General features: G+C 42.2%; 1 protein-coding gene across 4 annotated transcripts in view; it reads right to left on the bottom strand.

Annotated features, from left to right (window-relative positions):
* Nucleotides 1-1,921: 1,921 nt before the first annotated feature.
* ABCB10 (ATP binding cassette subfamily B member 10) overlaps nt 1,922-18,931 on the bottom strand; it is a 42,142-nt gene continuing 25,132 nt past the window's right edge. Inside the window, exons 7-14 of one of the 4 annotated variants that reach the window (XR_010149866.1) lie at nt 16,987-17,082; nt 15,535-15,744; nt 12,584-12,663; nt 11,291-11,471; nt 6,939-6,982; nt 6,617-6,742; nt 4,182-4,216; nt 1,922-3,751 (exon numbers count right to left, since the gene is read on the bottom strand). Coding sequence is in view for 3 of the 4 variants with exons in the window: in XM_016940620.4 (XP_016796109.1) it covers nt 3,520-3,751; nt 4,182-4,216; nt 6,939-6,982; nt 11,291-11,471; nt 12,584-12,663; nt 15,535-15,744; nt 16,987-17,082 (878 nt within the window). In the remaining variant the exon portion in view is untranslated. The remainder of the gene's footprint in view (nt 3,752-4,181; nt 4,217-6,616; nt 6,743-6,938; nt 6,983-11,290; nt 11,472-12,583; nt 12,664-15,534; nt 15,745-16,986; nt 17,083-18,931) is intronic. The other 3 variants (XM_016940620.4, XM_016940628.4, XM_063790727.1) reach the window with 3 other exon arrangements.

The raw sequence follows: 18,931 nt of genomic DNA, 5'->3' as shown, positions 1-18,931 counted from the left end.
ATTACCCGCACCCAGTCATTTTCAGGGCACTCAGCTAATCCTGTCAATGGAACTTTTTGAGATGGCTCTAAATTTCAGTGTGGTTTAGAAGTCCTTCAAGTAGTGCGGAATTTTTTCACTGTCTCTGTCATCAGTGAGATTTCTGTCAGGCATCTCAGCTTGTAGGCCATGTAGTCTCTGTCACAACTCCTCCCCCTTGTGGCTGTAGGGTGAAAGCAGCCGCAGACAATTCCTAGAAGGAGTAGGCTGTTTATGGACACTGAAATTTGAATTTCATGTATTTTTAATGTGTCATGAGATATTCTCTCGATTTTTTCCAACAATTTAAAACTGTAAAAACTATCCTTAGCCTGCAGGCTATACAAAAACAGCTGTTTGCCAACCCTTGCACTAGCTTTGTGAGGGAGGCACAGCTCGCACCCAGCACAGGACCTAGCAAAATCGAAGATGCTCAGTAAATGTTTATTGAATGAATTCAGTGGACAGATGACCAGGAAAACCCCATGATGCCTCAGAAAAACACTCCAAAGGAACTTTTACAACATAGTTTTCACATAATTATTTCATTTATATTTGTTTTGTAACATTTGTACTGGTTTTCGCTTATTTATTTACTTTTGAGACAAGGTCTCACTCTGTCTCCCAGGCTGGAGTGCAGTGGTGCGATCTCAGCTCACTGCAACCTCTGCTTCCCAGGTTGAAGTGATTCTCCTGCCTCAGCCTCCTGCTAGCTGGGATTACAGGCATGAGCCACCATGCCTGGCCGGGAATTCATCTTATTTTATAAAACTGCCAAAGTTATCAAAAATAAACTAAAACCAGGCCGGGCGCGGTGGCTCACACCTGTAATCCTAGCACTTTGGGAGGCTGAGGCAGGCAGATCGCTTGAGCTCAGGAGTTCAAGATGAGCCTGGCCAACATGGTGAAACCCTGTCTCAACTAAAAATACAAAAAGCAGCCGGGCATGGTGGCGCACGCCTGTAGTCCCAGCTACTCCGGAGGCTGAGGCAGGAGAATCGCTTGAATCTGGGAGGCAGAAGTTGCAGTGGCCAAGATCGCGCCACTGCACTCCAGTCTGGGCAACAGAGTGAGACTCCGTCTCAAAGGAAAAAAAAAAAAAAGATGGATTCCCAAAATGGAGCCCTACTTTTATAAGAATGCATTTACAAGGGTTCGACCTACAATGGTTTAACTTGTGATTATTCTTCAGGAACCTGTCAGGCCCAGGGTCAGGGGAGACCTTGAACATACAGACAAGCCTGGGACGGTATGTAACAAAATGCTGAGCTCAACAATGTGAAAATTTTCTTTTGAGTTTCTTCTTGCCTGAAACTGTGTATGTCATTAATGCTGAATTAATTCACAACTTGCCTACGCTTATTTCCTCCTCTGTGAAATGGGGAAGATAAATATTTGTCTAAATTACAGGCTTGTCAAAGTATCAAATGTAACATGCAAACACTCTGGAAACAAAAAAGTGATACCAGAACACATTGTTACAACTACACCTCTTTATGATCCCTAGCTGCATTCTTGTTATTAATTTTCCCCTGCCTTCCCACTCCTTCAAAACTAGCTCCTTGAGGGCAGAAACTGTGCCTTACTCATCTATCATCAACTTCACAGCACAGTTCCTTGTCCCTGATGTGGGTAGGAGATACTTATTTACTGCAGTGAAACAATTAAACAATATTTGTAAGTAGGAAACAAGTGATGACATTCAACAAACTTGGTAAGGAGGAATGAATGGAACTTTTAATTACAACATGTTTTTGGATATGTGTAATGTTAGTCTTTTCTTTATTCCTGAATCTCCACAGCCAAATTCTACTAAGAAACAATGTAGTGAGAAGTTTTATAAGAAATGACAGACTGCATCTTTGGTTCCTGGGTCATAAAAAAAAAAAGTGACAGACACAGATAAAGTTCACTATAAATTTTAATCTATGATATAAAATATTACCTAAAGATAAAATTGAACATCATGTATCAGAAAATAAAACATAACAATGAAATGCAATTTTGTAAATACTTCTATGGCACAAGGATTATTTTCCTCAGATTCAACCTTGTAATTGTGTTTTGTTTGCTTTCTGAAAATCACATTTTATAAAGAACACAAGTAGAGCTTGTTAAAAATGATTGTCACAGATGTACTGTTTACTAATTCAAAGAACACTACATTCATTCATATCAGTTTTATTCATTAATTACGAACAATAAAATATAATATTCCATGCTTTTCATGAAATAGTGGTTTCTTCTTCCAGTCTAATCAGGGAACTAATAAACGCTTAGTTCATGGGAAAACTTCCATTTGATTTACATTGACTTAATTACTTCTTAGGGTCTAGCCTCATCCATGGAGAAAAAGCACTTTTTCTTGAGGCAACAGCAAATTAACAGCACTGATACAAAATATGGCAAATTCAATGGTTGTAGCATTGCTTTAGGAATTTTGAGACTATAAATAAAACTATAACCATAAATAAAAGGGCTTATTAATATCTTCTTTTCAGGAGAGTGATACATTCTGAAGTTTTCTTGTTATTCTGTTGAATAGCAAGGACTTCCAAACTTAAATGTCTTAAGGCTGAAAATTAGTTATATTCCTCAAATTTTAGCCTTATTAATGAAATTCCAAAAGTATTATAAAATAAGATTCAATTTGTCTTGAAATTATAAATTTGTAACAGATATTTTTCAAAATACATGCCTTCAAACAATTTAAATGCAAAAATCATTCAGTCTTAATAATACCTAGCAGTTCATGCCTTGCTTCACAAAAGTACTCATACAAACATGTGAATTTAAAAAACACATTTTCCTGTTCAAAAAATAAAGCTTCTGCCCTTTTAAAACTTGTAAGGCTTTCATGTGCCAAAATGTTGAAAACTGCACATATTCAAACATAGTTCCCAATAGGAACACATATTCCTCAGCTCTCACACCTTTGAAGACACAGGAGACGGGCAATATAAATGTTCCCTTCTTTCCAGCTGATGTTAAATAGTTAGGTTTGCTTCATGAGATTATCGGAATAAAGGGTTAAAATTTCCATTTCCATTATTCTATCTGTAAAATTAGACTTAAAAGTAGGTAGAATACTACCAGAAGAATTACACAGTGATTGGTAAACTGGCCTAAAATAATCAGGCTTTTTATTTATAATTGCCTTTTTAAAGTTGTCATTTGACAATAGCTTCAATCTTTAACTGCACGCAAAACAAAATGAGGTGCCATGCTATATTAATTAAAATATTCCACAAGAAAAGAAAATACAAAACCTGAAAATAACTTCAGTGCTATAGACATTTAAAAAGTTACAATTATTAAAACTCTGAATAAAAAGATCTTGAGAACAGGTACGTTTCAAAACAATCTTTTACACACTTTGAAAAAAATAGGTATTTTTCAAATAACTTGATAAATGGTTTATGTATTTCATAGTCTCTGAGTTTTTTTTCTGCAACACTGTTTTGCATTAAAGTCTCATATTGTTTACCAGTAATTGCTTCCTTATGCTGAAATAAAACTTTGTTTGTTCATTAGTTTTCTGTATATCCCATTTGGTTTTGAAAGCAGCTCTTCATGTTTTCCATATTCAGTAATTTTTCCTTGGTCAAGAACAGCAACCATATTAGCATTCTTAATGGTGGACAGACGATGGGCAATAACTAACACCGTTCTTCCATCCATCAGTCGATCTAGAGCTTCTTGAACAAGGTACTCATTTTCGGCATCCAGCGCACTGACACAGGAGCACACACACAAGAAAGCAAAGACGTCAGTGACACCCATGTGCTTCCTGATACACACAGCAGCCCTTCCTGAGCAATGAATTTTTACCATGATCAAAATTTCAACTGTTTGGGACTTTCTGATCTCCATAAAACTATACTGTGATGTAAGGAGAAAAGCATTCTGCACAGTTACAGCTTACAGAGTGATTAGGATTGATGGCAACCATGTCTGAAGTGGACCTAGAACTCTCAACTAGGACTCAGTCTGCCCACTGCTTTTCAACTGTCATTATTAATTCAGCTTCCCTCACTTTAAAGTAAAGGGGGGGAAAAGGATTTTCAGTTGTATCACTTTGAGGTACAGAATTAAAAGTGTTTTGGTGAAGGAATAATTTGGTTTAATACACATAATCGCATATATTATTAAGATATCCTCACCTGGTTGCTTCATCTAGGAGAAGAATTTTGGGATTCTGAAGAAGGAAAAAAAAGGAAAAGATAAAGTAATTTTATTGGAAAAACACAAACTCTCAGCAATAAAAAAGGAATAAAATTCTGACACATGCTACAATGTGGATGAGCCTCGGAAACTTATGCTAAGTGAAAGAAGCCAGACACAAAGAATCACATACTGTATGAGTTCACCTATATGAAATGTCCACAACAGGCACTTCTACAGATTGGTGGATATCTGGGGCTGGGTTCAATGCAGGAAATAAGGAAGGGGAGCTGCATGGCTGCTAAAGAGTAGAGGGTCCCTGGGGGGGTGATGAAAATGTTCTAAAATTGTGATGATGGATGCACAACACTGAATACACTAAAAACCAATGAATTTATTTTTTAAATGGGCATATTATGTAGTATGTGAATTATATCTCAAAGCTGTTACAAAAAACCCCACAAATTACTAAGTGTCTGGGATAAGCACATAAATGAAAGAATTAGAGACTATTTTAAATGATCATCAGAGTAACCACTAGACCAGGTATCGTTTATAGCACAGTTTTATCCTGCCATCAGAGTAATCACTAGACCAGGTATCCTTTATAGCACAGTTTTATCCTGCTGGTCAGTGAGATGGGAATCTAAAATGAGTAAGGTGTCCAGACGTGGTGGCTCACGACTGTAATCCCGGCAATTTGGGAGGCCGAGGCAGGTGGATCACCTGAGGTCAGGAGTTTGGGACTAGCCTGGCCAACATGGCAAAACCCCGTCTCTACTAAAAATACAAAAAAATTAGCTGGCCTGGTGGCACATGCCTGTAATCCCAGCTACTCTGGATGCTGAGGCAGGAGAATCGCTTGAACTCCAGAAGTGGAGACTGCAGTGAGCCAAGCTTACACCACTGTACTCCAGCCTGGGCGACAGAGTGAGACTCTGTCTCAGAAAATAAATAAATAAAGTAAGTAAGTAAGTAAGTAAATAAATAAATAAATAAAATGAGTAAGGCTAAGTACGGTGGCTCACACCTGTAATCCCAACACTCTGGCAGGCTGAGGGGGGAGGACTGCTTGAGCCCAGGAGTTCAAGACCAGCCTGGGCAAAATAGCAAGACCCCATCTCTACCAAAAAAATTTTTTTTAAATTAGCTGGGTTTGATATGGTATGCACCTATAGTCCTAGCTCCCTGGGAGGCTGAGACAGGTAGATTACTGAAGCCCAGGAGGTCAAGGCTACAGTGAGCCATGATCACACCAATGCACTCCAGCCTGGGTGACAGAATGAGACCCTGTCACAAATTTAAAAATAAAATAAAATTAAAATTAAAAAGATATAGTCTATAACTTTCAAGGTCCTGCTTATAGTTAATTTAGAAATAATAAACTAACTTTGGGAGGCCAAGGTGGGGTGGATCACCTGAGGTCAGGAGTTCAAGACCAGCCTGGCCAACATGGTGAAACCTCACCTCTACTAAAAATACAAAAATCAGCCGGGTGTGGTGGTGTGCGTCTGTGATCCCAGCTACTTGGGAGGCTGAGGCATGAGTATCACTTGCAACCTGGGAGGCAGAGGTTGCAATGCGCTGAGATTGGACCACTGCACTCCAGCCTGGGTGATACAGCGAGACTCTGTCTCAAAAAAAAGAAAAAAAGAAAAAAGAAAAGCTAACACATGAGACCAAAAAAAAAAAAAAAAAGAGACTAATCTGATGTAGATAAAACATTACAAGTCCAGCTTTGCAAATGAAAACACACACCCTCACAAAAAGGTAGCTACTATTCTTTACATATTATTCACAATAGCCCCAAACTGGAAAGGACCCAAGCGTTTATCAGCTGGTGAACAGATCAACAAATAGGGATCCATCCATACTACTCAACAGTAGAAGGGAATAAAGTACTGATACAAACTACAAATTGGAGAAATCTCAAAAACACTCCACCTGTACTAAGTGAAAAAAGCTAGATGCCAAAAACCATATATTGTCTGATTCCATTTATCTGAAATGTCTGGAAAAGCAAATCTAGACAGACAGAAAGTAGATTCGTGGCATCCTGGGGCCGGAAACAAGGAACGACTGCAAGTGGGCACGAGAGATCTTTTTAGGGTGACAGAAATGTTCTGAAACTGGACTTTGTGTGCAACCAACTCCACAAATTTACTAAAAGTCACTGGAAAGTACATTTTAAATAAATGAATTTTATATATGTAAATTCTGCTTCAGTAAAGCTGCTTTTTTTTTTAATCACCTATAAGCCTGAGAAGAACAGTTGTATAACAAAGGGAAGGCTATTGCTTGCTTAAAAAGAGAATGCCTGCCTTTCAGCTAAAATGGCTCTTCCCTTTCCTTCTAGGAATCTTGTCTAAGTACTTCAAGTCTGTACTATTCACTTCAGCAGCTGATTACAGATTGTACAAATATGCATACTTACGCTGTTTTATATTTTGCATTAATAATCACTGTTTCACTGGCTAGACTGTATGCTTCTTGATGGAGGGTCCATGTGTTAAATTCTTCTACCTCCAACAACCTTAGCACAGTACTGAGCTCATGATACCTAAGAAATACTTGTTAAATTTGGACAATATACTACACTAACTTACCTTTCACCAGAACCGTCACCCTCCCCCTCCAAGAAAAAAAAAAAACAAAAAACAGGAAAAGGAAGAAGACAAATAGTAAATTACAAATTACAAGGTCCCTAATAAAAATAATCCCTAATTTAAAAAACATCCAAGTCGCTTCAGGCTTACCTTTAGCAGAGCACGGGCAATCGCAATCCGCTGTTTCTGCCCACCTGACAAAGACAACATTTTAAAAAAGAAAGCCTCAACAAAAAATCTTAGTAATAGGCTTTTATGATAAACCATATAGCAATTTGAAGGTAAGCTTCTTCTAGTTAGTCATAGCTGACACAGATAGAACAGAAACCTATTTTAAAATATAGGTTTAAAATATATCAATCCCAAAATTAATAATTATTATCATAGCCAAAATGTATTGAGGACTTCCTATGTACCAAGTATTTTCTTTTCTTTCTGTTTTTGAGACAGGGCCTCACTCTGTCACCCATGCTGGAGTGCAGTGGCATGATCACGGCTCATTGCAGCCTCAATCTCCTGGGCTCAAGTGATCCTCCCACCTCAGCCTCCCAAGTAGCTGAGACTACAGGTGTGCACCAACACACCTGGCTAATTTTTGGTAAAGACGGGGTTTTGTCATGTTGCCCAGGCTCGTCTCAAGCTCCTGGGCTCAAGCAATCCGCCCACCTCAGCCTCCCAAAGTGCTGGGATTATAGGCGGGAGCCACAGTGCCCAGCCAATACCAGGCATTTTCTATATGCACTGCATGTATTATCTCATTTAATGTTTTTATTTTAAATAATTCCAAACAAGGTCTTGCTCTGTCACCCAACTGGAGTGCAATGGCATGAACACGGCCCATTGCAGCTTCAACCTCCTGGACTCAAGTGATCCTCCTGCCTCAGCCTCCTGAGTAGCTGGGACCACAGGCCCATACCACCAAACCTGGCTAATTTTTAAAATTTTTTGGAGAGATGGTCTTGCTCTGTTGCCCAGGCTGGTGTCAAACTCCTGGACTCAAGAGATCCTCCTGCCTTGGTCTCCCAAAGTGTGAGATTGGGAGCCACTGTGTGAGCCACTGTGCCTGACTAATCTTTTTAAAAATCCTATGAGACAGACCCTATAATTATTCCCATTTTACAGATGATAAACTGAGATACAAAGTAGCATGTCCAAGATCTCACAGTTGGTAAGTAGTGGAACTGAGATCTGAACCTACACAGTGCAAGGGGTATGCTCTTAAAAGCATGTAAAGATCTATGCTGTTCATCAGTACACATACTTCCTCCCTAGCAGAATATCCAATGTAGCAAGGAAACCAGAAACTCAAGATATTTGCAGGTTTCCAAAGAACACTTGAAATGTCTGGGAGCAAAGGACATCAGTGGTGCTGAGACTGATAATTCTAATATTCCCACATTATAGCAATTCTTCTTTTTTTTTTTTTTTTTGAGACAAGAGTCTTGCTCTGTCTTCCAGGTGGAGTGCAGTAGTGCAATCATGGCTCACTGCAACCTCTCGCTCCTGGGCTCGAGTGATTCTCCTGCCTCAGCCTCCCCAGTACCTGGGACTACAGGCAGTGCCACCATGCCCGGCTAACATAGCACTTATTCTTTATGATGTTCTTTTTTCCCCCTCCTCTAGAGGAAAAAATAGTAATATGTGTGTATGTATGACACTGAAAGTTACAGTAAGTCACTCTAATCCTGTCTTTTTAAGCTCAAATTCTACTAAAAGTGAGGGAACAAACTGGAAGTAGGTGTGGGAGAAGGTGGGATGGAGTGGAGCCAGCAGGATCTGTGTTGATTCCCTCCCTATCTTTGTCTCACCCCATCCTCCCTCCTTTCCTCCAGGGACGCTGCTCCTAAGTCATACTTGGAAAGTCTCAGAGTGCTCACTCCTCCCAACTTACATTGTTTATAAAACCCAATTCCACTTTTGGGGATAAAAAACATTCCTTTTTGATTTTATTGGCTGAACATACTTATCAACAGTAGTTGCTGGACATCATTTTATTTCATATAAGAGAGGTTCATCCTCTACATCTGATGCGTGTGGTGCTGCTAAATGCTGCTCTCAAACAGGAAACCAGTGCACACAAGGAGGGCGGTGAGGAAAACCCTCTCCTGAGCCTCTAATTGGTGAGGGTGTCTGACTGCCCTGAGGTAGGTCCTTAGAGCAGCCTGCTGATGGCTTAGGTCCCCTCTGAGTCATGTGTGGTGCCAATCAGTACCCTGGGAATCTATTACTAGGTGCTCTGTCTTCCTCCCAGAAAGCAAGAGCAGACTGGAACCTCTGGTTACTTCACTGAGAAACGGAACTGGAGGATCCTACCAGAGGGAAGGACATGCAGAATCCGTGTCAAGGGAGGTGATGTGCTTTTAGGACAAGCCTCACACTTCAATGTTCAATAATTTCACCACGAGCAGTTTACACTGGTTTTCTGCCCCATTTCTCAGATATGTTTCAGAGATGGAGTAGCAGTTCACTTTCACACAGCAGTCAGGAATTCTACTCCTGGAACATCTCAGATCTATCAAAGACGCCTTTTCATCTACTGCTTATATATATATATTTTTTAAATCATATACAATAAGCTTAAAACCCTTTTGTTTTATATTTTCTGTGGTCTAACTTCAAATGAAAAGTTTAGCATAGGAAAAGACTATTGTTTTAGTCTAACCTGCCAGCCTTCACTGTGACAAAGAGGCACCCACCCTCTGCTCAAACAGAGACACGTTTTTTGTTTTTTTGTTTTTTTTTTTTAAGACAGAGTCTCACTCACTCTGTCACTAAGGGTGGAGTGCAGTGGTGCGATCCCAGCTCACTGCAACCTCTGCCTCGCTGGGCTCAAGCAGTACTCCTACCTCAGCCTCCCGAGTAGCTGGGACCATAGGTGCTCACCACCACACCTGGCTATTGTTTTGTATTTTTGGTAGAGACGGGGTCTCACCATGTTGCCCAGGCTGGTCTCGAACTACTGAGCTCAAGCAATCAGCCTGTCTTGGCCTCCCAGAGTGCTAGGACTACAGGCATGAGCCACCATGCCCGGCCAGGAACTTGTTATCTTGCAAGGAAACATTTCAATATTTGTATTGAAAAAAAAAGTGTTTAGCTGAACATTTATTTCTCTTTAAGTTCTACTCATTGGTTCATTTCTGCACTTTAAAGAAATACAAAGTGAGTCTTCTCTCTCCTCAAAATATGGCAACCATAATGTGATCCAGAATGATAGATGTAGTCTGACATCACAGGGAATCGCTCACTTTGCCTCACAGCCGTGAGTCTATTCAGCAAATTATGGCCCACAGGCCAGACCTGAACCATGGCTTGTCTATGCACAGCCCTCAAGCTAAGAATGTGTTTTACATTTTTAAAGTTGCTTAAAAGCACACACACACAAAGAAGGATGTGTGACAGCCATCATATGTGACCCATAAAACCCACAATTTTTTTTTTTTTTGAGACAGTCTCATTCTGTCTCCCAGGCTGGAGTGCAATGGCACAATCTTGGCTCACTGCAACCTCCGCCTCCTGAGTTCAAGCAATTCTCATGCCTCAGCCTCCCGAGTAGCTGGGATTACAGGTGCCCACCACCACGCCCAGCTAACTTTTTGTATTTTTAGTAGAGACGGGGTTTCACCATGTTCACCAGGCTAGTCTTGAACTCCTGATCTCAAGTGATCCACCCGCCTCGGCCTCCCAAAGTGCTGGGATTACAGGTGTGAGCCACCGTGCCTGGCCAAAACCCACAATATTTACTGTCTGGCTCTTTAAAGAAAAGTTTGTCAAACCCTGGTCTAGTATGTAGGGAGTAAATAATTCTTTCAATTTCAGCTTTGTTCCTGATGCACATTCCCTGACTCCCTGGGCAAATAATCTCGCCACTTCTTATTTTCTTTAATTTTTGAGGGTCTCAGGTTGCAAAGCACATTTGTTGTTGTTGTTGTTGTTGTTTCAGATGAAAAAAAGCTTGCTGTGGCTGAGTACTACTCAGAATTTTTGGAACACATATGGGGTAGAAAGTGAAAGAAAACACTGGGGAGTTTTCCACATATAAGAGAGCAAGTGGTAAGGCTAATTTCAAAAACTCTAAAGATGAAAACCTAATTAGAAAATAATACTGCAATATAGAAACATGTGGGCCGGGCACGGTGGCTCACGCCTGTAATCCCAGCACTTTGTGAGGCCAAGGTGGGCGGATCACGAGGTCAGGAGATCAAGACTATCCTGGCTAACACGGTGAAACCCTGTCTCTACTAAAAATACAAAAAATTAGCTGGACGTGGTGGCGGGCGCCTGTGGTCCCAGCTACTCGGGAGGCTGAGGCAGGAGAATGGCGTGAACCCGGGAGGCGGAGCTTGCAGAGAGCCGAGATCGCGCCACTGCACTCCAGCCTGGGTGACAGAGCAAGACTCAAGACTCCGTCTCAAAAAGAAAACAAACAAACAAAAAAAAACAAGAAACATGTGAAAAGTTCTTTGGATATAGAGACTTTGTTACAAAGCAGTAAAGAAATGCACCTGAGAGGAGAACACCCTTTTCTCCAACCACAGTATTGAACCCTTGGGGGAAATTCCGGATGAAGGCCACTGCATTGGCCACTTCAGCCACTCTCTGGATTTCCTCAGCGGTCACAGAGGAAGGGTCATCAGCACCATAAGCAATGTTCTCAGCAATAGAGCAAGAAAACAAAATGGGTTCCTACAAATTGGAAATAAAACATATCACGAATTTCAAACAGACTTAAAACATGTCTAATAAATTTAGACCTAGCAGTCTTTTTTAAAATTTATGTTTTGCCACTAACAGGATTTTATCATCTGTAGTTCCCACCATGCTGCAAGCAATGAGACCTCACAGCAGGTGCCCGCAAGGCACCTGGCACATGGTAGGAACTTTGTAAATGTCAGTCCCCTGCCTTAGGAATCAGGAGGCACCAGGAGACCCCAAGTCCATCTGCATTTTCCAGATGCCTGCCTTCCACTCAGGACAAAGCGGGGAATCCATCTCCATCCATTACTGTTTGAAATACACACAAACCAGATGGGAACAAACAATTCTGACAGAACCCTATGGAGTAGTACTGAAAAATAAGCAAACTTCCAGGCTCTTTTCTCCATCCCTAATCATATACACCACTGATGTCCCTACACTCCTGAGCACCCATCACCGTCCACCTGCCCTCACCCAAGTGGAGTGGGGAGAGGATGAGCTAATCACAAAGAGAGGTTCAGAAATGGGGGGAGGCTCAGGTTTGTATGCTGTGTGCACAGCCTGGTAATAAAAATTAAAACAGCTGCAGCAACATTTCCCTGCCCCAAAGAGTCTTGTGAAAATGGCCTTATCAAAGTGACCACATTACATTAACACTCTGCTTTGAAATCTGCAACTTCTTTGCAAGGAGGACTCTGGCTCTTGCCATAGTCTTTGCTCACTTTTCCCTGAAACCCATTATGCAGAATAGTAGACTGTGGCTGGTGATGAAAATGGGAAGTGGGGAAGAATCAGTAAAAGCTAAAAAAGAGTCAATAAAATCTTCTATCATTTCCTCCCCATCCTCTAGACTATCTAGTAATGGTAGTCTCCAGCTTTCAATAAAAAGTCAATGCTTCACCCTTGCTCAAACATTTAGAGTTTTCAGGAAACAGCGCTACTTGCAAACCTAAACAACCTGCCATGTGAGATGAGCTTAATACATCCCAAAGACTTCCATTCCTTCTCTCTTGAGAAGTTCGAGACAAAAAAAAAAAAAAGCAAAAGACAAAAGTAATTTTAAAAGAACGTGAAATAGAAATGGAAGCCTCTCTTCTTACCTGACTCACTGTCCCAATTTTGGATCTCAGCCACACTGGGTTTAGCTGACGGATGTCATGGCCATCAAGACTAATAGTTCCTTGTTGAGAGGAAAGGAAAGAGTCACTGAGTGTGATGAGGCTGATGAACAACACAGAAAGGATCCGGTGGGAAAATTCCAGACTCATTTTTTAAAGATCAGAATGTACTGAAAATCTCCAGATGGACTCTAAAACTAACATATTTCATGAAATTTCAGAGCTAAAAGGGACTTTCTGGATTGTCCAAGTTATTGTCTCCCGATAGTAGCTGGATGACTATCTCACCGAGTCCATCTGTCCAGCTTGCCTTCCTGTACTCTGGAGGTTGTAGGGAGTTTTCCCAAAACTCCCTAGTGACTTAGGATTCCACCGATAAGATGCACTTGTGCAAAGCTTTAATTCAGAAGGGAGGGGCAAGCCATGAGGCGTCCACTTGCTGGCACGAATACTGGCAGAGGTGGCATAGCTCTGAAGCTGGCACTCATGACAGCAACTGCCTAAATTTGTAGCTTCCTGACCATGCCAGTGTCAGCAGCTACCTTGAAGGCCTGGTTCTGGGATGGAGTTCTGTGAACTGTCCTGGAAGTACAATCTAGAATCTATTTTGTCATTCCTGCCAGTGATTTTTGAGCTCTTTTATTACTCCTTAAAATATCCCTTTCTGTAATAAGCTTAGTTGGTGAGGAATCTGTTGTCTGCAATTAAGAATCTGGTCGATACCATGGCAGAGCTTTTAAATAATCAGACGCTATCTTTATGACTTTTGCTAACAGAATTCTTCACATTGAGGGTGCTCAACAAAACTTGGTGATGATGACAACAGTGACAGCATAAGAAATGCCATTTCTTCTCAGTTAATGTTGTGGAATTATAGAAGCCAGCTGGAAATGTTCACAAACTGGCAAAAACTTGAGGTCTTTGACGAAAAAGCACAAAGCTCTTTATAGACTACACATGGCAGACATTTAACTGCAGTTTGCTTTGTCCTGGATTTATTCATTGTGATGAAGAAACTAGAGACTCAGTATTTTTACTTGAATTACAGCAACCTAAATAGGATTTTTTTTGGTCTTTTTTTTTTTTTTTTCCTTTTTATGGAGAACAAGGTCTCACTATATTGCCCAAGCAGGTCTCAAACTCCCAGGCTCAAGCTATCCTCCCACCTCTGCCTCCCTAAGAGCTGAGATTATAGGTGTGAACTACTGTGCCCAGCTAACTAGGATTTTTTTAAACTCCAAATTTTATAGCAAGTGAATGGTGAATCAAGAAAGTGATTCCAGAGACAAACAATGTAGTTAAGCCCCATTTTAACACAGGTGGTGATTCCATGGGTCAGGATTTGCAAGTCACATATTTATCTGACATGTAACCAGCTCTCACATTGTTTTAACCAAAAAGCATAAGCACAAAGACACAAAACATTCATTTTTTAAATTAAAGAATTTTTTTTTTTTAAATAAATAGTGACAGGGTCTCACTATATTACCCGGGCTGGTCTCCAACTTGTGGCCTCAAGTGATCCTCCCACCTCAGCCTCCCAAAGTGTTGGAATTACAGGGGTGGGGCTCCACATCTGGCCAAAATATTCTTTCTAAATTCATGATTTGATTTTTATTAAGAGTTGTTTGCTTGCTGACATTGTTGTCTACTACAGGGAAGATAGAAGTAAAATCATGTGCTCTTTGCTCTTAAAGATGTTATAATCCAGTTAAAAATAAAATAAAAACTAGAAGGAGAAAAATCATCCATTAAGAAAATCCCGGCTGGGCGCGGTGGCTCACGCCTGTAATCCCAGCACTCTGGGGGACTGAGGAGGGTGGATCACGAGGTCAGGAGATCGAGACCATCCTGGCTAACACGGTGAAACCCCATCTCTACTAAAAATACAAAAAAAATTAGCCGGGCATGGTGGCAGGCGCCTGTGGTCCCAGCTACTCGGGAGGCTGAGGCAGGAGAATGGCGTGAACCCACGAGGCGGAGCTTGCAGCAGTGAGCTGAGATCGCGCCACTGCACTCCAGCCTGGGCAACAGAGCAAGACTCTGTCTCAAAAAAAAAAAAAAAAAGAAAATCCCTACTAGCTCAAAATAGTTTCAATGGAACAGTCACATAGAAGTTAATCACTGGCCGGGCACAGTGGCTCACGCCTGTAATCCCAGCACTTTGGGAGGCCAAGGCGGGCGGATCACGAGGTCAGGAGATCGAGACCATCCTGGCTAACACGGTGAAACCCTAACTCTATTAAAAATACAAAAAATTAGCCGGGCATGGTGGCCGGCACCTGTAGTCCCAGCTACTCGGGAGGCTGAGGCAGGAGAATGGCAGGAACCCAGGAGGCAGAGCTTGCAGTGAGCTGAGATCGCGCCACTGCACTCCAGCCTGGGCGACAGAGCAAGACTCTGTCTCAAAAAAAAAAAAAAAAAAAAGAAGTGAATCACTGATTGCCAAGTTAACTGTGTGCACAATAAGCATTCAATGGGTCACAGGCAGAGGCAGAGGTTCTCCAGGAGCTCCCTATCACTCCTGCGCCCAGCACGCGTGCTGGCACACGGTGGTTTTCCAGGGTGCTGCTGGAGCACCCCAGGCACCCTGTCCTGGCTGCTGAGCACAGCCTCGTCCACCTGCTCCCAGTAGAGGGCATGTCCAGAGGAGATACCCGCATGGGAGATGAGGAGGTAGATCTGGGGAAGTCACTCTGGGCTTGAAGAGGTAGGACACATCACACACAAAAAGCTCTAAAGGCCTCTATATGAGCTGTCATGCCCCTGCAAATGACACCTTCTGTTTGAGGGATTTCTTTCCACTGGCACTTAGAAAAGAAGGTACTCTCACAAAATAAGGTATCTGCATGGTTTGAGCATCTCCTAGGGTGCAAAAGTGGGAGCAGAGCTCGGGAGAGTCCCCCGGTGCTACAGTGCGGTGAACCACTTACCAGAAGCCGGGTCGTACAACCTCAGCAGGAGTGAAAGCACTGTTGATTTGCCAGAACCACTTGGGCCAACCAGTGCCGTGACGGATCCTGACGGAATGGAAAGGCTGAAATCCTGAAATATGGGCACCTCTGGGCGAGCTGGATAGGCAAAATGCACGTTCTTAAACTCCAAAGCACCCTGGAAGCTTTTCTCATTTAAGATGACCCCCTCTGAAACATAAAATGGAATATTAATTACTTACAGCAAAAAATTAAACTCAAAAGCAGAACTCGGTTCTCCTACTCATCTGGCTATGGATGGGTGACTCCACCACAGCTAATCCTGGTATATGAGCTCTTAAAGGGCAAGTCAGAAGCAGACCTAGGCTAAATGCTTACAACGTGCCAACTCTGCACCTACTATGTCCAAGGTACTATATACGTAGACGGTCTTACTTGATCCTTACAACCCTGAGAGGTAGAAATTATAATTCCAATTTTGCTGATGAGGACATTGAAGACCACAGACAACAACCTGCTTAAGCTAACAAGTAGTGGAGTTAAGATCCACCCTTGTTAGTCTGGTTTCAAACCCGATGGCCTTCTCTCTATGCCACTGCCTCTGTGTAGCTCCAGAGTTTATCTTACCTACCCAGAATAAATATTTTGGAAGAGTTATGATGAAACGGGGAGCGCTGCACAGCAGCCGCAGAACTGGAGGGGTCAGAGGTCTGTTCTGCCCTGGTGTTCACCTACTGTGCTTTGGGAGACACCACTGAAACTCTCTCAGCTGGACCTATTTCCTAGGCCTATCACATTGGAGAATATTGGGCTTTCACTTATGGACCTGGGGCTACCTGACAATGTCCTAGGAAGTCAATAAGCAGTTGGGAGTGGTTACTACTCATAGCCATTTCTCCTGATTCCTGGCTAGTTGGTTTAGGCCCTACAGCTCCAGGGAAGTCACTGATAAGGAAGGAGATGGCTCCAGCCAGTGAGTACCAGCCTCCCCTACCCCACACCAAAATGCCAAGAAACTTAGATATTTTCTTATGTCTGATTCCTCCTCCCTTATTCCCACCCTAGCCCTCCACAGAGATGTCAGAATCACTAGGGAAGATCAATTTGGTAGACTAGCTGGGACCCTTCCTAGTCACAGTCCTGGGCCACACTGACTTCCATCCTGCCCTTTGCGGTAACACCCAGATGGAGGGAGGGGAACAGAGGGCAGCACACTACGTGGCCAGCCCATGCATCCAGGGACACCCTGGCCCACAACAGTGCCCCAGCAGCTGTCCCACCCCCTCTCATAGAAAACCTGACCGCCCCCCCGCCCGGCCCGCCATGTAGCAGGAGCCACATCCTTACTGTGGCTCATCCCTCACTCCCTTGCAGGCAGGGGAAGAGCTGGTCTCATTGTTCAAAGCCACATTTGTTAATCCTAGCAAAGAAACAATCAATTTTCAGACCCACCGTTAAAAGGCAGCTTGGGCTCTCTCTCCAGGAGCTCCCAGAGGCGCCCCCCTGCACCCAGTCCTTTCATCAGCTCCGAGTAGAAAGAGCTCAGACCTGAGGATGAGAAGCAGAATCCACACACATGTCCACCACTGGCACTGGCACTGGCCACCACTCCTCTGAGAGGAGTGACAATGATTGCTTTTAATATAAAATCTGTTATTAATATTTTCAAAAAACAACTTGAGGCAGCTTCCTGGGAACTGATACTCAGAATTGCTTGTCTCATACTCTAGTTTTCCTTTGGCTTCTCCTCCTCCAGTTTCATTGATTTTTTTTTTTTTTTTTTTTTTTGAGACAGATTATCACTCTGTCACCCAGGCTGGAGTGCAGTGGCACAATCTCAGCTCACTGCAATCTCCATCTCCCCAGTTCAAGTGATTCTCCTGCCTTAGCCTCCGGAGTAGCTGGGATTACAGGCGCAAGCCACCAGGCCTGGCTAATTTTTTTATTTTTAGTAGAGATGGGGTTTCGCCATGTTGGCAAGGCTGCTCTCAAACTCCTGACCTTAGGTGATCCACCCGCCTCGGCCTCCCAAAGTGTGGGATTATAGGCATGGGCCACTGCACCCGGCCACATCTCACTGATTTCTAATAAGGATTTAATGTTTGATCAGGGATTGAAAAACATATATAGTCATACTCATCAACTTCTGGATTAAAATCATAATGCTGCAGAGGAAATCTACCTAGTTAAAAGCATAGCAATTTAACTGAAATGTGATGCTATCTCATAATTTAAAAAAATATAAAATACTTCAATGTTGATTTTAAAGACAAATCCACAAAACAATACCTCACCTTCAGGCACTCAATAAATACAACTTTGATACGCTACTCACATTCTCCCATATACTTCAAGTAATCTCTAGATTACTTATAATACCTTATACAATGTAATGCTATGTTAAAAAAAAAAAAAAAAGGGCCAGGCAAAATGGTTCATAGCTGTAATCTCAACACTTTGGGAGGCCAAGCTGGGAAGATTGCTAGAGCCCAGGAGTTCAACATCAGCCTGGGCAACATAGAGAGAACCCTGTTTCTACAAAAAATAACTGTAAGGCCAGGCCTGGTAGCATGTGCCTATATTCCTAATTACTTGGGAGGCTGAGGCAGGAGGATTGCTTGAGTCCAAGAGGTTAAGGCTGCAATGAGGTATTACTGCACCACTGCACTCTGGCAGCACTCAGAGCAACAGAGCGAGACCCTGTCTCAAAACAAAAAACAACAACAACAAAAAAACTTTCACAGTAGCAAAAACTGAAATAAATTTGGTTAATGTTAAACATTCCAGCAATCTCTTTATTTTTATTTTTTTGTGGAGACAGGGTCTCACTATGGTCCCTAGACTGGTCTTAAACTCCTGGGCTCAAGCAATCCTCCTGCCTTGGCCTCCCAAAGTGCTGGAATTACAAGTGTGTGTCACCATCCCTGGTCTCTAGCGATCACTTTTTAAAGTCAGCTTTGAACCATTATTATTATTTTTTTTGAGACGGAGTCTTGCTCCGCTGTGGTGTAGTATCTATCACTGAACCTCTGCCTCCCAGGTTCAAGCAATTCTCCCTGCCTCAGCCTCCCGAGTAGCTGGGATTATAGGCGCCCCCCATCATGCCTGGCCTGAACCATTTAACAACTTAAACCCCAAATGCAATGGTCTACATCAAATGTGAGGACATATATTTGTAACATTTTCCCTCAGTGAGGATGCTGAAAAAATACAATTCAAATATTCTATGGTATGAATATTTATGCAAGATACAATGGACTAAAATTTTTAGGCTGAATTAAAAATGCATTTGGCAAAAATAGACCCCCATAAACAGTCAACTGATTTTTGACAAAGAAGCAAAGGCAATACAATGGAGATGCAACGGCAATATACATATTATCTTTTTAACAAATGG

This window comes from Pan troglodytes, chromosome 1 (genome assembly GCF_028858775.2).
Source record: "Pan troglodytes isolate AG18354 chromosome 1, NHGRI_mPanTro3-v2.0_pri, whole genome shotgun sequence".
Lineage (NCBI taxonomy): Eukaryota > Metazoa > Chordata > Mammalia > Primates > Hominidae > Pan > Pan troglodytes.
The sequence above is the reverse complement of the archived record's forward strand: the minus strand, read 5'-3'. Positions and strand labels throughout refer to the sequence as shown.